The 17,511-nt window shown below is 41.4% G+C and overlaps 1 protein-coding gene across 3 annotated transcripts in view; it reads right to left on the bottom strand.

Moving 5' to 3' along the window:
• Positions 1 to 3,349: 3,349 nt before the first annotated feature.
• Positions 3,350 to 17,511, bottom strand: part of LOC130548584 (lisH domain-containing protein ARMC9) — a 98,583-nt gene continuing 84,421 nt past the window's right edge. For 2 of the 3 annotated variants that reach the window (XM_057325421.1, XM_057325422.1), the window contains 3 exons: positions 14,529 to 14,637; positions 9,515 to 9,696; positions 3,355 to 4,874 (listed from right to left, as the gene is read on the bottom strand). In XM_057325421.1, coding sequence (XP_057181404.1) covers positions 4,852 to 4,874; positions 9,515 to 9,696; positions 14,529 to 14,637 — 314 coding nt within the window. In that variant the 3' untranslated portion in view covers positions 3,355 to 4,851. Of the gene's footprint in view, positions 4,875 to 9,514; positions 9,697 to 14,528; positions 14,638 to 17,511 lie in introns of all 3 variants that reach the window. The other variant, XM_057325423.1, reaches the window with a different exon arrangement.

The following is a 17,511-nucleotide window of genomic DNA, read 5'->3' as shown; positions in this document are numbered from 1 at the left end:
CTGACGTAAGCACCCCCCCCCCACACACACAAACAAACCGTAAAAGCTATATTAGCAAGAATCTCTCTTGTTTTTTGGTTTGTAGACTACGATAATACAATTTATTTTCTTTGTGTTTCATTTTAAAGGTTGATATTTTTATTGTTTCGCTGTTATGTGCAGTCACCCTGATAGCACACTCCATCTGGCTTACGTCTATTTGACGTCTGCATTTACTGTTATCTGTTATCTGCTATCTGCAACAGCCTACATAGTTTACTCATCTGCAATACGTCTTGGAGACGTCTGTAATACGTCTGCTAAAGATCTGGAGATCTGGAAAACATCTGCTGTGTAAAACATCTGCTAAACATCTTAGAAAGAGCAGTTTTACATCCATTCTAAATCATAAATATCTTAAAGACATCTTATAGATGCGAGATGTATTGCAGATGAGCAAACTATGCATTGCAGATGTCTTGCAGAAGTAAATGCAGACGTCAAATAGACGTGAGCCAGATGGAGTGTGCCATCATTCGGTTTAAAGCGTTGTTATGAGAACAGTCCTGCACAGCAACACGCTGCCCGAAATATCTTTACAACAGCAGACACCCTGAGCAAATCAATATTCTTATGTTGTTTGTATTTATATTATTTACTGTGGTTCCATAGGGCATTTTATAGAGAATCGCGCTAAAAACACAAATGTTGGAAGTGTCAGCTAAATACATGAATGTTAAGCTAATGTTATTGCCACACTAGCTTAGCAACATGCTAACGTAAACTACTGTGGGTCGAGTTAAGTCAAGTCTTTATTTTATGCTTCATGTAAACAGCACCGTTTGTGTTCTGCAAAGTTATGTAGACATTTCAGACATCTGAGTTTCATTTTGGATGCTTCCTTAAAGGATAGTTGCTTACTGTCAAAGATATTAATATTAACAAGATGCACCACTGCCATTACAATGAATTGGGAGGAATGCAACGCTCAAAAAGGCGGCTCTAGCGAAGCCCTGCCTTCCAGTGAAATGAGCCAATCGTCAATCCATAAAGACCAATGATTCTCTGTGACGGTGCTCTGTGAGGCGCTGGCCAGCCTGTGCGCGTTCTCTCTAGTCTAGATGAAGCGAACGAGTGATTTTTAGGGCAATATAAGCTTAGCAAACCAACAGTTCATGTCAGGTTTAATTATTTATAGGAAATATGTTGTTTAATTGTGATTTTTGCCAGCGATTTTAAAAATATCTACCTTCCCCCATTCATGTAAATAGGACTGTGGACTTGCTATGAAGTAACTGCCAGAGGCATTGCGAACATGGCCGCCGAGTGGCACGACTTCCGTACACTGACTTTGTTACTGTATATACAGTAGACAGGCATGTACCGTTTGTACAAAGTACTTGGGTTATCATGACATGTCCAAATAACCCACCAAACAAAAAAATATGGAATCATATCCAAAAACATTGATATATCATAATATATAACGTGAGAGTGGCTATGCTTTTAACATTGTCACATCTATTGTTAAGAACAACATGAAGAGTATAGTACATAGCCTATGCTGTTTTATACAAACAAATAATGTTTTTGTGTCACATGAATACGTTGGCACACAAGCAGATGAAAAACTGTTTATGATGAACAACGCAGAGCCTCTGTGGTTGGAGTTTAGAGATATCAAATATGAATGTTGCACATTTTAAAACAAATTCTGTGGTTGGATAAAATATGGACAAACCCACCCTCTGGGTGTAAATCGACCTATAATGTGTTGTTTCAACCCATGGTTAGGTCAAATAAGGACATTTTTTGGTTTATTTAAACAAACAGTTTGGATTGTCCATAGTTTACCCAATGATGGATTTATGTCTAACTTTGAACATAAAATAGCTTTAGCACTGACATGTTCTGTAATGATTCTGTAATTGCCAGTCAGCAGTCAACAGTGGAACTGTCAGTTTCATTTTGAAATATTTTATAAAACAAGACTCGCTTGAGATAACAATTATAGTTTTAGGTTTTTATCTCCGCTATAAACATACAGTAAGGTTGAAGTATTCAGCTGCTTTGTTTTGAACATCTAGCCGTAGAGCCTGTTGGAAACCGGGAAATGAAAGGTATTGCACAGCAGAGGATTCAGATGTTTGGTACTCCGTCAGGCAAAACACAAAACAGCTCAGCATGAGTCATAAAAACATGTCAAGAGATCTCATCCCCTGTGGATGTCCAAACTCACCAGGAATTCTGTTCCAAAGAGCACAGCGTTCCATAAGTGGGACCGTTTCCGCTAGAAGGATACTGCCATCCTACAACTAACTTGACATCTCCTGCTCTGTAACTTTACAACCTCCTTGATATATATTGGTATCTGTGAAAACAAGCTCAGATTTGTCGGTTGTTAACAGCAAATAACCCGCTATTCAATGGTTTCCTATGCATATCCTCATTCCCAAGAGGCCACAGATCAGATTAGAAGACTTAATCTGTAGGGCACACTCGTGTCCATATTCTGCCAAGAGCTGTATGGTGCCAAGAGCATTATGGTCCAAATGTGGTCTCCATTCAGGCCAAAGGTGGTGGGACAGGAAAAATCCCCCTTGAACCACAGGATGCAGATGGACAGACCATGACAGCTAGAATACGGCAGGATATGGAGAGAGAACGAAAGGAAAAAAGGATTGTGGGACACATCTGAAGTTAGATTATATCAATCCTGTTTTCCATGAGTTGATTTTTTACCGCTTTTGTAGCGGACCATCCAGGAAGCTACAGATTCGGTGCTGACGTCAGAATTTGCCATGTGTCCATTGTTGGATAGTACCACAAAAAATAATCCAATTTTTTTTGTTATTTTAATCTAGTTTTACATTTTTACAATATGTGTGGTCTTTCTAATACAAATACATTACCAAGATACTAATGCTTTACCTCTGTTGCCATGTAGATAGCCAAGGAGAATGATATTTAGCGTGTTGCTATAGTAACTCAGTCTGATCGCACTGGAAATCTTAACCTTTTTACGAGGTGGCTATAAATTTGCACAAAATAAATTGTGTAAAAAAAATATGATTATTAGAAAAAGCTATAATGAAACCCCACGCCTAACGCCACCCCTAAACCTAACCATCACTGGTGCGAAAGCAGATAGTATCAAAACATACAAATGACATCATACAAATTCTTATGCATTAGCCACCTCCCATTAGTGTTGTTTAAAAAAAGTCGCTATATGTTTACTAATTTTACACAATCTGAGTTCACCTACTGCATGAACTGAGCTGAAATGCTCCTACTGCTTAATTTTTAGACAATACTTTTAGAGAACAGGATAAGAGACGGAGACAGGGTGCCTGTTCATTTTAGCATAATATAACAACTCTAAACACCAAACTAACCAGTTTTATTAGTAGAAATGACATCCAAGTCTTCTAGAAATTGTTGCTCAACATTTATTCAACATTAATCCCATCGCTTTGTTGTGGTATTTTCCCTACTTAAAGAAAAACTCACGCTTCACCACACTTAGATATCTGAGACAATTAGGTTACACAATACGTGTAATCAAACTACAAAAGAGCGAAAGAATACCAAATAACCCAAAATAGACAGGTATGAAGCAGTAAATGAGTTCACTGGAGATTTCAACAGCGTTCAGCTGGGGTATCTTGTGTGTATGCGGTTGCTTGCGCATACAAATGTGCAGATGTTCAGGCCGGCGGGGGAAGGACGTGACACACAGCAGGACACAAGATCTCATCTGCCATAGCGTGACAGTTTAGATCAAAATATAACAAAAAAAGTCTTCAAAGCTAAGTGTTATATAAGAGTATGTACCAATAGGGCAGAGCAAACAATTCAAAGTTTCACACATATCTGAATATATTTGGTAATAATCAAATTCAGAGCAAGTAAGTCTTTAAAAGTATAAACAATATATAACACTTTTGACCGGTTTCACAGACGAGGCTTAAGATTAGTTCCAGACTAAAATTAATGTTTGAGCTCTCTTAACTGAAAATAATTTGCCCTAACATGTCTTACAATATGTAAAAGTTGGTAATATCTATAAGATATATCTAATATCTATAAGAGCTTCATATTTGTATAATATTAAATAAAAATGTAAGTTATATTAACTTAGATTTAAGATATATTTGTTTCTGGGAATTATATTGAAACAACACATTTTTATTTGCCCTTCATTTTAGGTTAGTTACATAATCTTTGTAAATAAAAACAGCAACATTTTTATATAAAATGTATTATTTGTATTTCATATAAAAAAATTCACAATTAAGTAGCAAAGCCTTTTTAAACAAAACCAAGAGTCAAATCCTAAAATAAACTACAGAGAATGTCCCAAGTATGACCCCATGTTAGGTACTAACACTAACTAGATTTCTCAGTCACATCATGCAAAACTAATTTAAGATCATTAATGTATCACTTTAATATAAAGGGGTTAAACATCAACTGAAACCACACAAAAGCTACAATAAAAACAGCAATCTACAATACAGAACACTAAATTCTAATGGATTACACAATCAAGTTAATGGAGCGCAGCCTTCATTTTTGCACGTTATAAATCTTCCTCTTCTAGGCGAGGGTGGTCAGGGTTCAAGAGTAACAAAGCAGGAGCGGAGCGGCAGGCGTTCGGACGCTTGTGAGGTAATGAAAGTACTTGTGATTATTGCTGAAGCGTGTTGTGTTACAGAAGTGGGGGCTGAAAGGCCGTTAGAAGCGACAATCCTGAGCTTTGTTCCACCAGGCACACGGACACACGGCCCCGATGAGATCTCTGGATGCTGTTACAGGAAGCTGGATGCTCCTCTGCCGACAGGCCTCACCTGCTGAAAGATTCAGTCTTCACTTCCTGTTCGACTGACTGCCTGCAAAGTGCAAAAAAATAACATTATTATTATTAACAGTTTGGGTTACTTATTTTATTAATAGTTGACCTATTTATTTTTAATAAAGGTTAAATACAAACTTTTTATATAAACTCTTTTTTATTTTATATATACAAGTGAAAGATTTAAATAAATATATTTATTTAGGATGTTTTTAGTACCTTTTTCTACAAAAAAAGGAATAGCACCTTTTTCATAAATGTGATTTAACAGAGGTAGGCCTAAATGACAAATATCACTCATATATGCGGTCTATGTTGCTTGTAATTGGAAAAAAGTAAGTTTTCCACTTTTTAATTTTTTTTTTAGAAAATTGCACATCCACATCAAACAGAAATGTTACGTGTATACTGTATTCTGATTACAAATGTAATTTCGACAGCCCTAATGTTGGGCTGAAATATGATCCTTAAGAAGTTTAGTGAAATTCACTCTACAGCATTGATCTCACATTGTGAATGTTGTTTTTTACATGTACATTAGTTCAGTTTATTTTGATGAACTGATCAGATTGTGGTCAGAACAGACAGTGCACTAATTTACAAAATGATGTTCAGTATGATAAAACGACGACTCAATCAGAACAGGAAGTAAACATAATGACGCTTGATATCATGTTTGCATTACAGTGGATAACTGACTTTACAGTAATGCATCAACAGGAAGCAGTGGCAAATACAGCACAGACACTGAAGATGAATCTGATTTCATCTCATACTGTATCTGAGAGAAGCAGGTTAGAAAAACAGACCTACATAACATGTTTTATGAGATGAGATAAAGTTCGATATGCAATAAAGCACTACAAAGAACACTGTAAAAAAAAACAGGCCTCACCTCAAAATTTCGTATTGACTGGTTACATCTACATTTTTCCATTGGCTCAGTTGAAGTTTAGTAAATTCAAGGAACAGTCTGTTGCCACAAGTGATCATTTGCAAGTGTGCCAAACGTAGAATTTGGATGTAACCAGTGACTACAAAAATTGTAGGCCTGAATTGTTTTTACAGTGAAACAAAGACATACAGTGATAGTACTCAGAACACAATAGCAAATGTACCTAAAACCCAGTAATGCAAGCATTTTACCTGTAATTCAGTCTACAATAGTAAATATGGACAATATCTGGTCCTAAACAACAGGATATGATCCCATTTCATAAGTATAGAGTAGTGTATAGTCAGCGTGTCATTATTGCAAAACAAACTGATGCAAAGCAGGTGGATTTCAGGTCACCTTTGGTACAATGATAACCAGCAGATTATTAGTAATAAATAATAAAGTAAAAATGTTGAGCAATAAAAAAACGGAGTTGAATTTATTTTAGAGAGTTTGGAGTGATATAAGAGACCTGAACAATGTAACATTGCCTGGGTCAATACAGCAAATGAGCAATATAGCACTTTATTTTACCAAATTATTTCAAACATGTCAAGTAACCATACCATACATAAACCATACTCGCGTCGCTATAAGCTAAATAACAGCTTTCAAAATAACTTAAACCTTGAATTGTTTAAGCAATAAGGTACTACATCGCAAATATAGTCACGGCTAAAATATGTGGTTAGGCACAATGCGAAGAAGTAAAAATATTCAGACACAAACTAATTATTACTTATTTAGCACATGATTCAGCATCTGGGAGCTGAACTGTCCATATTATAAATGGCTAGTGTCCTTCCTTTTATATAAAGACATTCGCTCCTCTGCAGGACACACCAATTTATAAAGGTACCAGCCTTGGCTGTTTTGCAGCTGTTGTTCCTATTGTTTGACAGATGTTCCAATAAAAACATAAGAGTCAATAACCAGACATTTTGAAGTGTACACAATCTTATCTTTTACGTTTACATTTATTGCAATCTTTGTCCTTTTTCTCTTCGCACACTGAGTCTGATTTTCCAATCCTAATCCATAATTTAAAATAATACTGCTCTCAATATTACTTAAAAATGATAACTTTCAATCCTCATGTAACTTATCAAAGCATGAAGGGAAAGCATTAATTTTTAAAGAAAGTTATTTTCACAAAATATCCTATTTGCATGATAACAGATGCATAAGGGTTGTAATGATATGTAATATGTGCTTAAAGCATGTATGTACAATCCATTATAAAGGTTGTTTTCATGTATTAATTATGCCTTGTCATACTCTTTAATAACCCTTTATAATGCATTATACATAAAGGTTTTAAGTAAAGTGTTACCGGAAAGTCCAATTGAAATGTACAATGAACATATACATGCTGTGCACTATAGTAGACTAGTTTTGAAAAGTAGATATTTCTTTTGACATCCATACTAAAGTTCTCATAAATCAAAACAAAATGATACATAAACCAGACAGCCATGTAGAATTATGGCTACGGGTAAAATAGCTTTTATAGGTTTGTGCTCTTGCTGTGGACAGTGGATCAGAGGGTTAATCAGAGCTTAACCGGCTACCGGCTTCTGTAACTCAAGCCTTTCCTTCTGAAATCCAACACTATGGGAACAACGACAAGATTTCCATGAAACCTCTTTTCTTTGTTCAAATCTGTTTTTAGAGAGGTACGAGCACAAGCAGTTTTATGACAAACAGAAAGATTTACAAACAATGCCGGAAAAACAAACTAAAGACTAGCTCAGGCAAACTTAATACGTTAAGAAAACATCACATACACGCAGTTCTAGACAAACAATGGCGAGGAGAGAAAGGAAATGTGCTCTTGACTGCAATATGTCACGGTTCTGCCTTCTTGTTCATGATTTTCTAGTCGTGTGGCAGGATCGGGACAGATCCCTTATGTTTTATGTGAGAAAGTCATGAGTTGTTTACGTTTTTACATCCCATGTGCTTTCTCGTGTCTTGTCATTGGCCCCGCCCCTCTCGTTTCCTGTATTGCTTCCCTGCCGTGTCTCATGTTCCCCACCTGCCCTCGTTAATTATCCTTCGTTTGTATTCCCCTTTAAAATGCCCTCATGTTTCATTGTCCTGTGCGCTTTCGTTGTGTTTGTGTGACCCCGTGTTCATGCGTCTTAGTCTTGTCTTGTCCTTTTGGCATTTGTTTCCTAAAAGTGAGTTTATTTAGTTTTGCCTTAGTTTCTGTTTTGCCCCATTGCGGGAAGTTTTTCTTTGTCTTTTTAAAAGCATTTTGGTTATTGTGTTTGTCCCCCATCGAGGGTTTTTGTTTTGTTATTAAAATCTTTTGTGTTTACCCCCTCCTTCTGTCTGCACCTGGGTTCTGTCCGCCACCGTCGTGACACAATATCACTGTAATAAATCAATATACTTTATTCCGCCTCGCAAAATTTCAATCTTACAAGGAGGCTAATTCATATAAGTCATATATTGTTATGAATTGCCATGAGAGACTTATCAAGATTATTATCACTGAATAGTAATGCTAATAAATATTTGTTAATGTTAACGTTTTGTTTGAAACTCTGCCTTAAAAATGTGTGTTTGGTGTGTAATGTTCAACAGAGCCAGAGCTGCATCTGAGCACCAGCGACAGGTTTGTTTCTTCAAATAAACAATTTGTTGTATTTGTCATGTTGTTGGGCATCTGGGTCATCTCTCTTTGTCCTGGATCGGGCTTCTTATTTTAAAAAAATGTAATATTTGACTTGCAAATATAAAGTTACTTACAAGAAATGCAAATGAAAGAAATACTTAAGCAACTGAATGACGGCACGTGAAGCATCATAAGAGGGTGTTTCTTAAAAGTAACCTGTGTGTGTGTGTGTGTGTGTGTGTGTGTGTGTACAGGTTTCTATACATCCTCACAACTCAAATTGATTATTAAACCAACTAAAATATGTATTTTTCATGGTGATGAAGGTGTGATGAAGGTTTAGAGGATTTAATATACTGTACGCAGTTTGTACAGTACAGTCTACAAACCTGTACATTGTTCACATTTTATTTGAGAGGTGAATGTCAGACATCCCGTGTTGTATTTTTTAAAATAAAAAAATTATTTAATGTTGTATTCATTGTGTTATTATCATTCCTTTTTGGTTATTTTTATTACAGTTGTTTAATCTTGTTAATGCTGTATTGTAAAATGGTCTCAAAATAGAAATGGCTAATATGTATTTCGTTTTATTTATAATTTCTTTGTAATTCTTTTAATTTGTATTTCTTTTCTTTCTAAAGTGAATTTTCTAAAGGATGTTTAGATAACGGAGCTGGAAAATAAGATTAAAGAACTGAGTACATGAATTTTTTGCAGTGTACTTTTGAAACGTGTATAGATTATGCCTGATTTTTGTTGTCTTTTTAATAAAAAAGATAAGTATTTTTTTGCTGTAATCAACTTTTGTCAAAAATGTTGTCGTTTGAGCTGAAATATTCCTTTAAGGGGACTTTGAGGAATCTGAAGCAATATAAAGTGACTGTTTGCTTTAATACAGTGACAGACACAACATACTGTATGTAACAAGGGCGTATGTACAACTGTACTACATATTTACATGACTTACCATTAAACTGCTAAGAACCCTCGAAACAAAATTTAGTGTTGATTCGCAAAGATAAAATAAACATGGGTGTGTTTCTTGTCCGATTTCATAGATGGGAAAAACACACACAAAAGTGTGTTTTGGTGGATTGGTTGAAATTATACTAACTCTGTTGGCTACGCCGCCCATCGGAGCCTCTGGCCGATCCGGGCCTGCTGTTGCTCTGCTGGGGCTCGCTGTTGGAGAACTGAGGGGCCAACGTTGGTAGACGGGACCGGCCAGCACTGCCTGCGTCACTGTCAGGAGTGGGAGGAATCTTTGGCTGGCATGCAAACCCGATGCACTGCACACTAGAAAGCAGAAAATTTACATGTAAAATGTATTCATTTTGACTAGCAGACTCGTTTGGATACAAAAGTTAGCATTTTACATTTATCTTTCATTGTTCTTTGCTCCCATTATAAAAAAATGAATTGCACCATAATAACACTGCAGAAGACTGTTGACACTGCTTGACATGTCAACTATCCAAATATATACAGGTATATGAGAATCATAATGATCCCGAGCCACCAAATTAGCCATGCTTGTTAAACAGTGGTGGGCACAAATACATTTCCCTATAGTGCTCAGAACACTTGGATGATTCCAGTTGTGTGGCGGAAAGCCTATAAGTTGTGGTTTTAAACCAATGAGGGAAGGATGATGTGCTTTGAAGTAAATGCTCATTTGACTCTTTACAAGTTTATGTAACTTGCTTAAAATGACTATGCTTATGTCAGATCCTTTGTTTAATTGGAAAGGAATTTAATCAAATTTGAAAGGGTATGCTTATTGTAGAGGAATAATATTGTTGGGTTTACTTAAAGAGTAATTTCTTTTACAGCTAATTAATTACAAAACACTGAACCATTTAAATTTTAAGGACTCTTACATGATGGGTGAAAATCCCCCCCTGGCCGATTCCCCAGATGGAGGACATTCTGTCGCAGGGGAAGGGCATGGTGTAGCACCCCAGGCCAGACCTCTGGAACCTCCATGTCTGGCCCCTGGACGGGACGAGGAGAGTTTGAGCGGCTTTTGAGGCGGTCATTGAGACCGTCCTGCAGTTTAGAGCCCCCACCACTAGGCGTTTATACGCCTTTAAGTGGCGCCTCTTCTCTTCCTGGTGTTCTTCCCGAGGTGAAGACCCACGGAGATGCCCAATCGGGTTAGTATTGTCCTTCCTGGAGCAACACGACCTGGTCACCAGGTTCCTCAGGGGCACAAGGAGGATGAATCCACCTCGACCGCACTCCGTACCCTCTTGGGACCTTGATGTGGTCCTACAGGGCCTTTGTATGGCCCCTTTTGAGCCCCTGAGAGATGCCAGTCTTCCTCATTTAATGATGATGGCTCTCTTAGTGGTGCTTGCCTCCATCAAGAGGGTAGGGGACCTCCAGGCATTCTCAGTGTCCCACGAGTGCCTAGAGTTGGGCCGGCCGATTCTCACATTATCCTGAGACCCTGGCTAGGCTACGTGCCCAAGGTTCCCACCACTCCCTTTTGGGACCAGGTGGTGAGCCTGCAGGCACTCCCCCCTGGGGAGGAATACCCAACCTCTACTGTGTTGTGTCCAGTACACATCCGGCGCCTCTACTTAGTCCGCACGCAGAGCTTTAGGAGCTCTTAGCAGCTCTTTGTCTGTTTTGGGGGACAGCATAAGGGAGGGCTGTCTCCAAACAGAGATTGGCGTACTGGATCGCGGATGCCATTACTTGGCATCACGGTCCAAGATCGCCCGTGTCCGCTTGCAGTAGGAGCCCACTGCACTCCGGGTATGGCCTCCTTGTGGACACTGGCCCAGGGCACCTCTCTGGCAGACATCTGTTGTGCTGCGGGTTGGGCTACACCCAATACCTTCGTGAGGTTTTTACAATCTCCGTGTGGAACCAGTGTCAGCCCGTGTCTTACTCAGGTGAGACCAGCGACTGGGTGGGTGTATGCCTGCAAAAGCGCCTTCTCCCCCCTCGGTGAGTCAGTGCCCTATTGAGCCTCCCTACTTCCCTCACTGGGCGAAGTATAGGCATTCCATCCATCACTAAGCATTGGCAATATTGGTAGCGGACCGGGCGGAGCGGTCTGTTCTGCCGAGTCTGGTTATGGTAGAGTCACCCCTATTCAGGTGGACCCCTATACTATTGCCCCATACGTAGTGACTCCCCTGCAGGGTCGTCCCATATGTTGACTTCCTCACTCTCGGTTCCCCTATCGGTGAAACTGTGGGTCGTGTGCTCCCTACTCGGGCTCGCGCATCATATCCCATGTAGTTCTCCCCGCTGGTATCTCCACATGTAACCTCCCCTTGTTGTAGGATGTGGCCTCCGTAGCACACTCTTTCAGTAGAGAGAGCAGTGCTTCCCAGTGTTCCCTTATGGTACCGGGTGGCTATCTCGCTAAAATAGAGAACAACGCCACCGCTCGTGACGGCTGTCGGTACGAGTCTCTCAAATATGCTACTAGTTATCGATCCCACAGGAAGATTACATCTCGCGGTAGCGCTCACTTGTGACTTGCTAGTCCAGTCAGTGTTACTCTGCTTGAGCTCGTAATATGGCTCAGCGCCGTGACGTGTCGTATAGTACCCCAGTCTGTCTCTCAACACAACGTCGAGAGAGACTGAAACGCTTCGCCGGCCCGCTGCAGCAACCAGGAGATGTCTCTCAGGTTCCTCAGCCCAAAAGATGAATGATTGGGTGCCACCATCTCCTTTTGTACCCGTATACACGGGGCAGAGACTTGCATATTCAGTCTAATTCCCACAGAACACACATAGTGATAATTTATATGGATATTTTATTGTATGATAATTGGATTTAATTTAATTAAAACTATACTCGACAGATATAGATTACTGGAAGTCACGTTTGGGCCTTATAACGTTTGTTTATGTTGTTGCCGCTGAAAGCGTCTATATCTTGAATGCAGCATCACTTTGGATGAAATCATCTGTCAAATGCATTTGTGCATGTAAATTGTATTTAAGGATGCTTTAACATTTCTGTTGATTCGGCTACATTCAGTCCAAAACATTAACTGCCAAATTAGACCAAACATTATTCAATTATACATTCAAAAATATTTAAAGGGGTCATATGGCATGAATACGTGTTTTTCTGTGTCTTTGGTGTGTTCTAAGTTGCCCATGCATATATTAGATACGTAAAATTGCAAAAATGAAAGTGACCAAAAGATGCATTCTATCTAAAAGCGAATGCTCACCCAGACCTGCCTGAAACGCCTCGTGTAACCACCCCCCCACAAATCTACGTCAGCTCGTGGTATGAGTTGACTAAGACCACCCAAATGTATACGCCAGTAAGGTGGACGTCGCTGTCAGTACAATCGCTTTGGAACCTGATGTTCCAAATATGGCATTACATTTCCGTCACACGCTTGCAGTATTTGACGAATCACTTCACACTGGTTAACTAGCCAATCATAGCACACCTCGCTGTTCAGAGCGATGAGCTTTGTAAAAAATCTGCGCGTTTCAGAGAGGCGGGGCAAAGAGGAGATACAAACATGCACGGTATGTGGAAAATACAGCATTTTTTAACCTTAAAACATGTATACACATTGCATTACATCTAAAACAAACGATAATATTCGTTTTAGCCATGTCACATGACCCTTTTAAGTACCCTACTGCATGTTTTACTGCACTGTACCCTACTTTCCTTTTAATCTTGTAAATTGCCAGTAACTTTCTGTAGATTTAATTACTACTTTCCTATTAGTACTGTTTTTAATTTGAGTTACTTTAATTCAAATTAAAACACTTTTGCCTGGTTTCACAGACAAGGCTTAAGGTTAGTCCCAAACTAAAATCAATGTTTTGAGCTGTCTTAACTAAAAATAACTTGCCCTAACATGTCTTAAAATATACTGGTGCCATTGTTTTGTTTCAAGATGCACACCAAGGTATTTAAATATCCTAATTTAACTAAGGCATAGTCCTGGCTTAAGCTAAGCCTTGTCTTTCCAAATCGGGCCTTAGACGTTTGAGATTCACAATGAGCTAGAAGAGACTGGTCTCATTACTGGCATTAGCACAGCAACATTGCAAAAAATGACATTATTGCTAAGCATTGTCTTGTTTTCTAGTAAAAATATTTAAAACTTCTTAAATTATGACACATTTACATAACAAGAAGAATGACCTATGATATTTTGTCTCGTTTTATAAAAGAAAATATAAGAACTAGTTTATATTTAAAACAAAATTGTAAATTCAATCTACAGTAAGTTACTGGCAACCTGCTGCAAAACGTTTTACAGTGTAGCATTTAAACCAGATTTATTACCGTTATTATCGAGGCTGGTAACTATAAACAGAAAAGCAGTCTGACTTGCTCTGCAGGATTCAAATGTTCGTGTTACTCAAATGGTTGGTTTTTGCGCTGCCAGGACAAACGTCATGGGCTCGAATTCCAGGAAAAACACGGAGAACGCATTGCATACTACACTTGTATATGCTTGTATTCACACATATAGGTAGAGCACATTTTAGCCCTTAGAAATAATACACAATGAACATTTACATTTATGGATTTGGCAGACACTTTTATCCAAAGCAACTTACAGAACATTCAATGTACACATTTTATCAGTATGTGTGTTGGTTGGGAATCAAACCCATGAATTGCTAACGCAATTCTCTACCAAATGATCTACAGTAACAGATGAAGATGTCAATATTTGCTTGATTAGATGGCAGTATAATACAGAAGAATGTGGTCCACACATGTTCAAACGTTCATAACATTCATAGGGCTCCAGGAATCAGACTGGACAGGGATTTTGGGAGGGAAGGGACCTGAATCAGCCCTTTGTTTAGCAGCTGCTTGAAACTCATGTCAGCGGCAATGCTGACTCAAGGTTCGATGTCTCGCTCCCACCCCCAAATTCCTTTGGTCTCTTTCCAGCTCACTGCCCTCCAGAGCAAAGTTACAGCCTGTGTATGCCTCGATAACACCGGATCCGATGAACCTTTACATTTCAGATGTGCCATGCCACAGCGAGCAAGGAATGTCACACTGGGTTCCTTAAAACTTCTGCTAGCACAGTGACACAGTGGTGAAAGATCTAAAGATGGGCAACACTGAAATGAAACCCAAAAACTAATGCACAGCTAAACCACCTGTAGGAGTGGCCATTGGCATCATCCTGGCCTGGCAGAGAGATGCATCTTTCTGGGGATCCCGCAAGCCCTGACTCCACTGAGGAGCGCCAGCATTCTGAATCTGTGGCTGGATGGAGAAAAAGGGAACAGATGTCAAACAAGCATCTTGCACACGACTGACACCATTAACGTACATACGCCGCGAGAGCTGCTCGCTTTCGCAGGGACGTGCAACACTTTCTAGGACAGGGTTGCCAATTGCGTAGACAAAAAATGACAAAAAAAGAGCTTGTGCAAAAGTCAATGCAGGGAAAAACAAATTATGAAAATTATGAAAAAGGATGAAAACATTATATAAATGCAATTTAGACCGAATTGCAAAAAGCCACAAACAGAGTTTGTGAGCACCAGTATTTAATACTGTAAATATAAAAAGAAACACATGGTTTTGATATTCTGTAGAAACTTGTCTGGTGTATACATTATTTGAAGCTACTATCTGTAACTTTTTTGGTCAACGGACTGTCAACAACCTGAAAGATCTGCGATCTCAAATAGACTAATGGGAAAGCAAAAATATTAATTTCGTAATGCATTTAGTTCCCTTTCTGTCGGTCTCTCGACGTTGTGTCGAGCCGACAGATGCGCTCTTGAGAACCTATCAACTTCTGACTAGTTTAGAAAAGGCCAATGAAACTGGTGAATGAAATTTGCATGCCGGACTCCGCCCACGGATATCTGGGTATAAAAGGGAGACAGCGTGCTGCATTCATTCACCTTTTGTTCTTCGGAGCCTTCACACTGATCGACTTAGAGACTTCATCTCTACACCGAATTACTGCTGGAATCTTATGACATGATGCAGCGGACTGTCCCTTCCTGCACCGACTTCCCCTGGGCGTCTCGGCAGTGGCAGAAGAGTTCGAGTTTTTTTCTCTAAAAGAGCAAATTTCTCCAGCGTGGCACGTCCCGCTGTTCTCATGGGTGCAACACACTCATCGACGAGGGGGACGGACACAATGTCTGCTTCATGTACGCTGGGGCAGACGTTGTGGATACGTCCTGCCCGCACTGCGGGCGGTTGGCTGTGTTCCCACGGGACTCGTCTCCCCGTTCCGTGACGGCAGGACTACGGCCCTGCCATCCGCTACGGCAAGCAGCGAGGGTGATATGAGGATCACTGTGAGCGTTAATCCGCCAGCCACTGGCTCACGGACTGTTCGCACCTCGTCTCGCTCGTCTGACCGTTCCGCAGGAGATGGTCCCACCATCTTGTTCCTCAACCACGTATTCGGAAACGGTGCGTGATAATGATGAGATGTCCTTTGCAGCATCGGGGGGTGACGTACTGCCATCCGACTCCGGCGATTCCTCAGAGTTCCCTCCCTCGGGGGGTCGAGCCCAGGAAGAAGTGGACGTCGGAATGTCAGCCATGCTTTCCCGGGCCGCCGTGAGCGTAGGGTTGCAGTGCCTGCACTGCCTCTCCCGGCGCTCGCGGCTGGATACATGGTGCCTCAGGCTTGAGCGCGGCTCCATCTGGCCGAGATGTTCAACGGGTTCTGCAGCCCGTACTTCATCGTCCCCAAAAAAGGGGGTTGCTAGATCTGCGTACCCTGAACAGGCACCTACTCAAGCTGCCGTTCAGGATGCTCACGCAGAAGCGCATCCTGGCATCTACCAGATGTCAAGATTGGTTCATGGCAATCGACCTGGAGGACGCTTACTTTCATGTCTTGCTTTCGGGCGGGCGTATCAGTACAGAGTCTTCCCTTTCGGTCTGTCCCTTTCCCCACGAGTCTTCACGAAGATCGGGGAGAGAGGAGTGCGGGTACTATCTATCTCGACGACTGGCTCATCTGGGCACACTCGTGAGATCTGTTGTGTACACACAGGGACCTAGTGCTCCGGCACCTAGATCGGTTGGGACCACAGGTCAACCGAGAAAAGAGCAAGCTCTCCCTTGTGCAGAGCATCCTCTTTCTCGGTATGTAACTCGACTCTGTCTCCATGACAGCGTGACTTACTCAGAGCACGTTCAGTCAGTGTTGAACAGCCTGAAACACTTCAGGCAGTCAGCGGTCCCCCTGAAACTTTCAAAGGCTCCTGGGCACATGGCATCCTCGGTGGGGGTGGTCCCCCTCGGGTCGATTTACATGCGACCGCTCCAACACTGGCTACAGAGATGGGTTCCCTGGAGAGCGTGGCACACCGGCAGCAGGCGTATGGTCATCACGCCTTTCTGCGGACGCACCCTGACCCCCTGGTCTTCAATGACCTTCTTGCGGACAAGGTCCCCCTAGGGCAGGGGCAAGGCACGTTGTGGTGACGACGGATGCCTCCCTGCAGGGTTGGGGTGTCGTGTGCAAAGGGCACGCAGTGTCGGGCGATGGACGGGCCCCTGCCTGCGTTGGCATATCAACTGCCCAGAGTTGTTGGCTGTGCTACTTGCACTGAAGAGGTGGCAACCTCTCGTGCAGGGCAAGCACGTGCTGGTCCGGTCAGGACAGCACAGCTGCCGTGGGGTTATTAATCGTCAGGGTGGCATTGGCTCATGGCAGCTAACACGACTCGCCCGACGCCTCCTCCTGTGGAGTCAGCAGGTGATCAGCTCCCTGCGAACCACACACATCCCAGGCGACCTGAATCAGGACAACCGACGCACTCTCTTTTCAGTCGGCGCCTCCATCCCCACGCAGTCCAGCTCATATGGAAGCAATTCGGCTAGGCGCAGGTGGACCTGTTGCCTCCCTGGACTCCTCCCATTTCCGCTTTGGTACTCCCTGACCGAGGGACCCCTCGGCACAGATACCCTAGTGCACAGCTGGCCGCAGGGTAAGCGGAAGTACGCCTTCCCCCCAGTGAGCCTCATTGCACAGGTCTTGAGCAAGGCCAGGGAAGAGGAGCATCAAGTGGTACTAGTTACGCCCTATTGGCCTAACCGGACTTGGTTCTCGGAGCTAAGGCTCTTGACAACAACTTCGCCCTGGCCGCTCCCCCTGGC

Source organism: Triplophysa rosa, linkage group LG25 (assembly GCF_024868665.1).
Source record: "Triplophysa rosa linkage group LG25, Trosa_1v2, whole genome shotgun sequence".
NCBI lineage: Eukaryota > Metazoa > Chordata > Actinopteri > Cypriniformes > Nemacheilidae > Triplophysa > Triplophysa rosa.
Note: the sequence above shows the minus strand (reverse complement) of the source record. Positions and strands in the feature narration are given on the sequence as shown.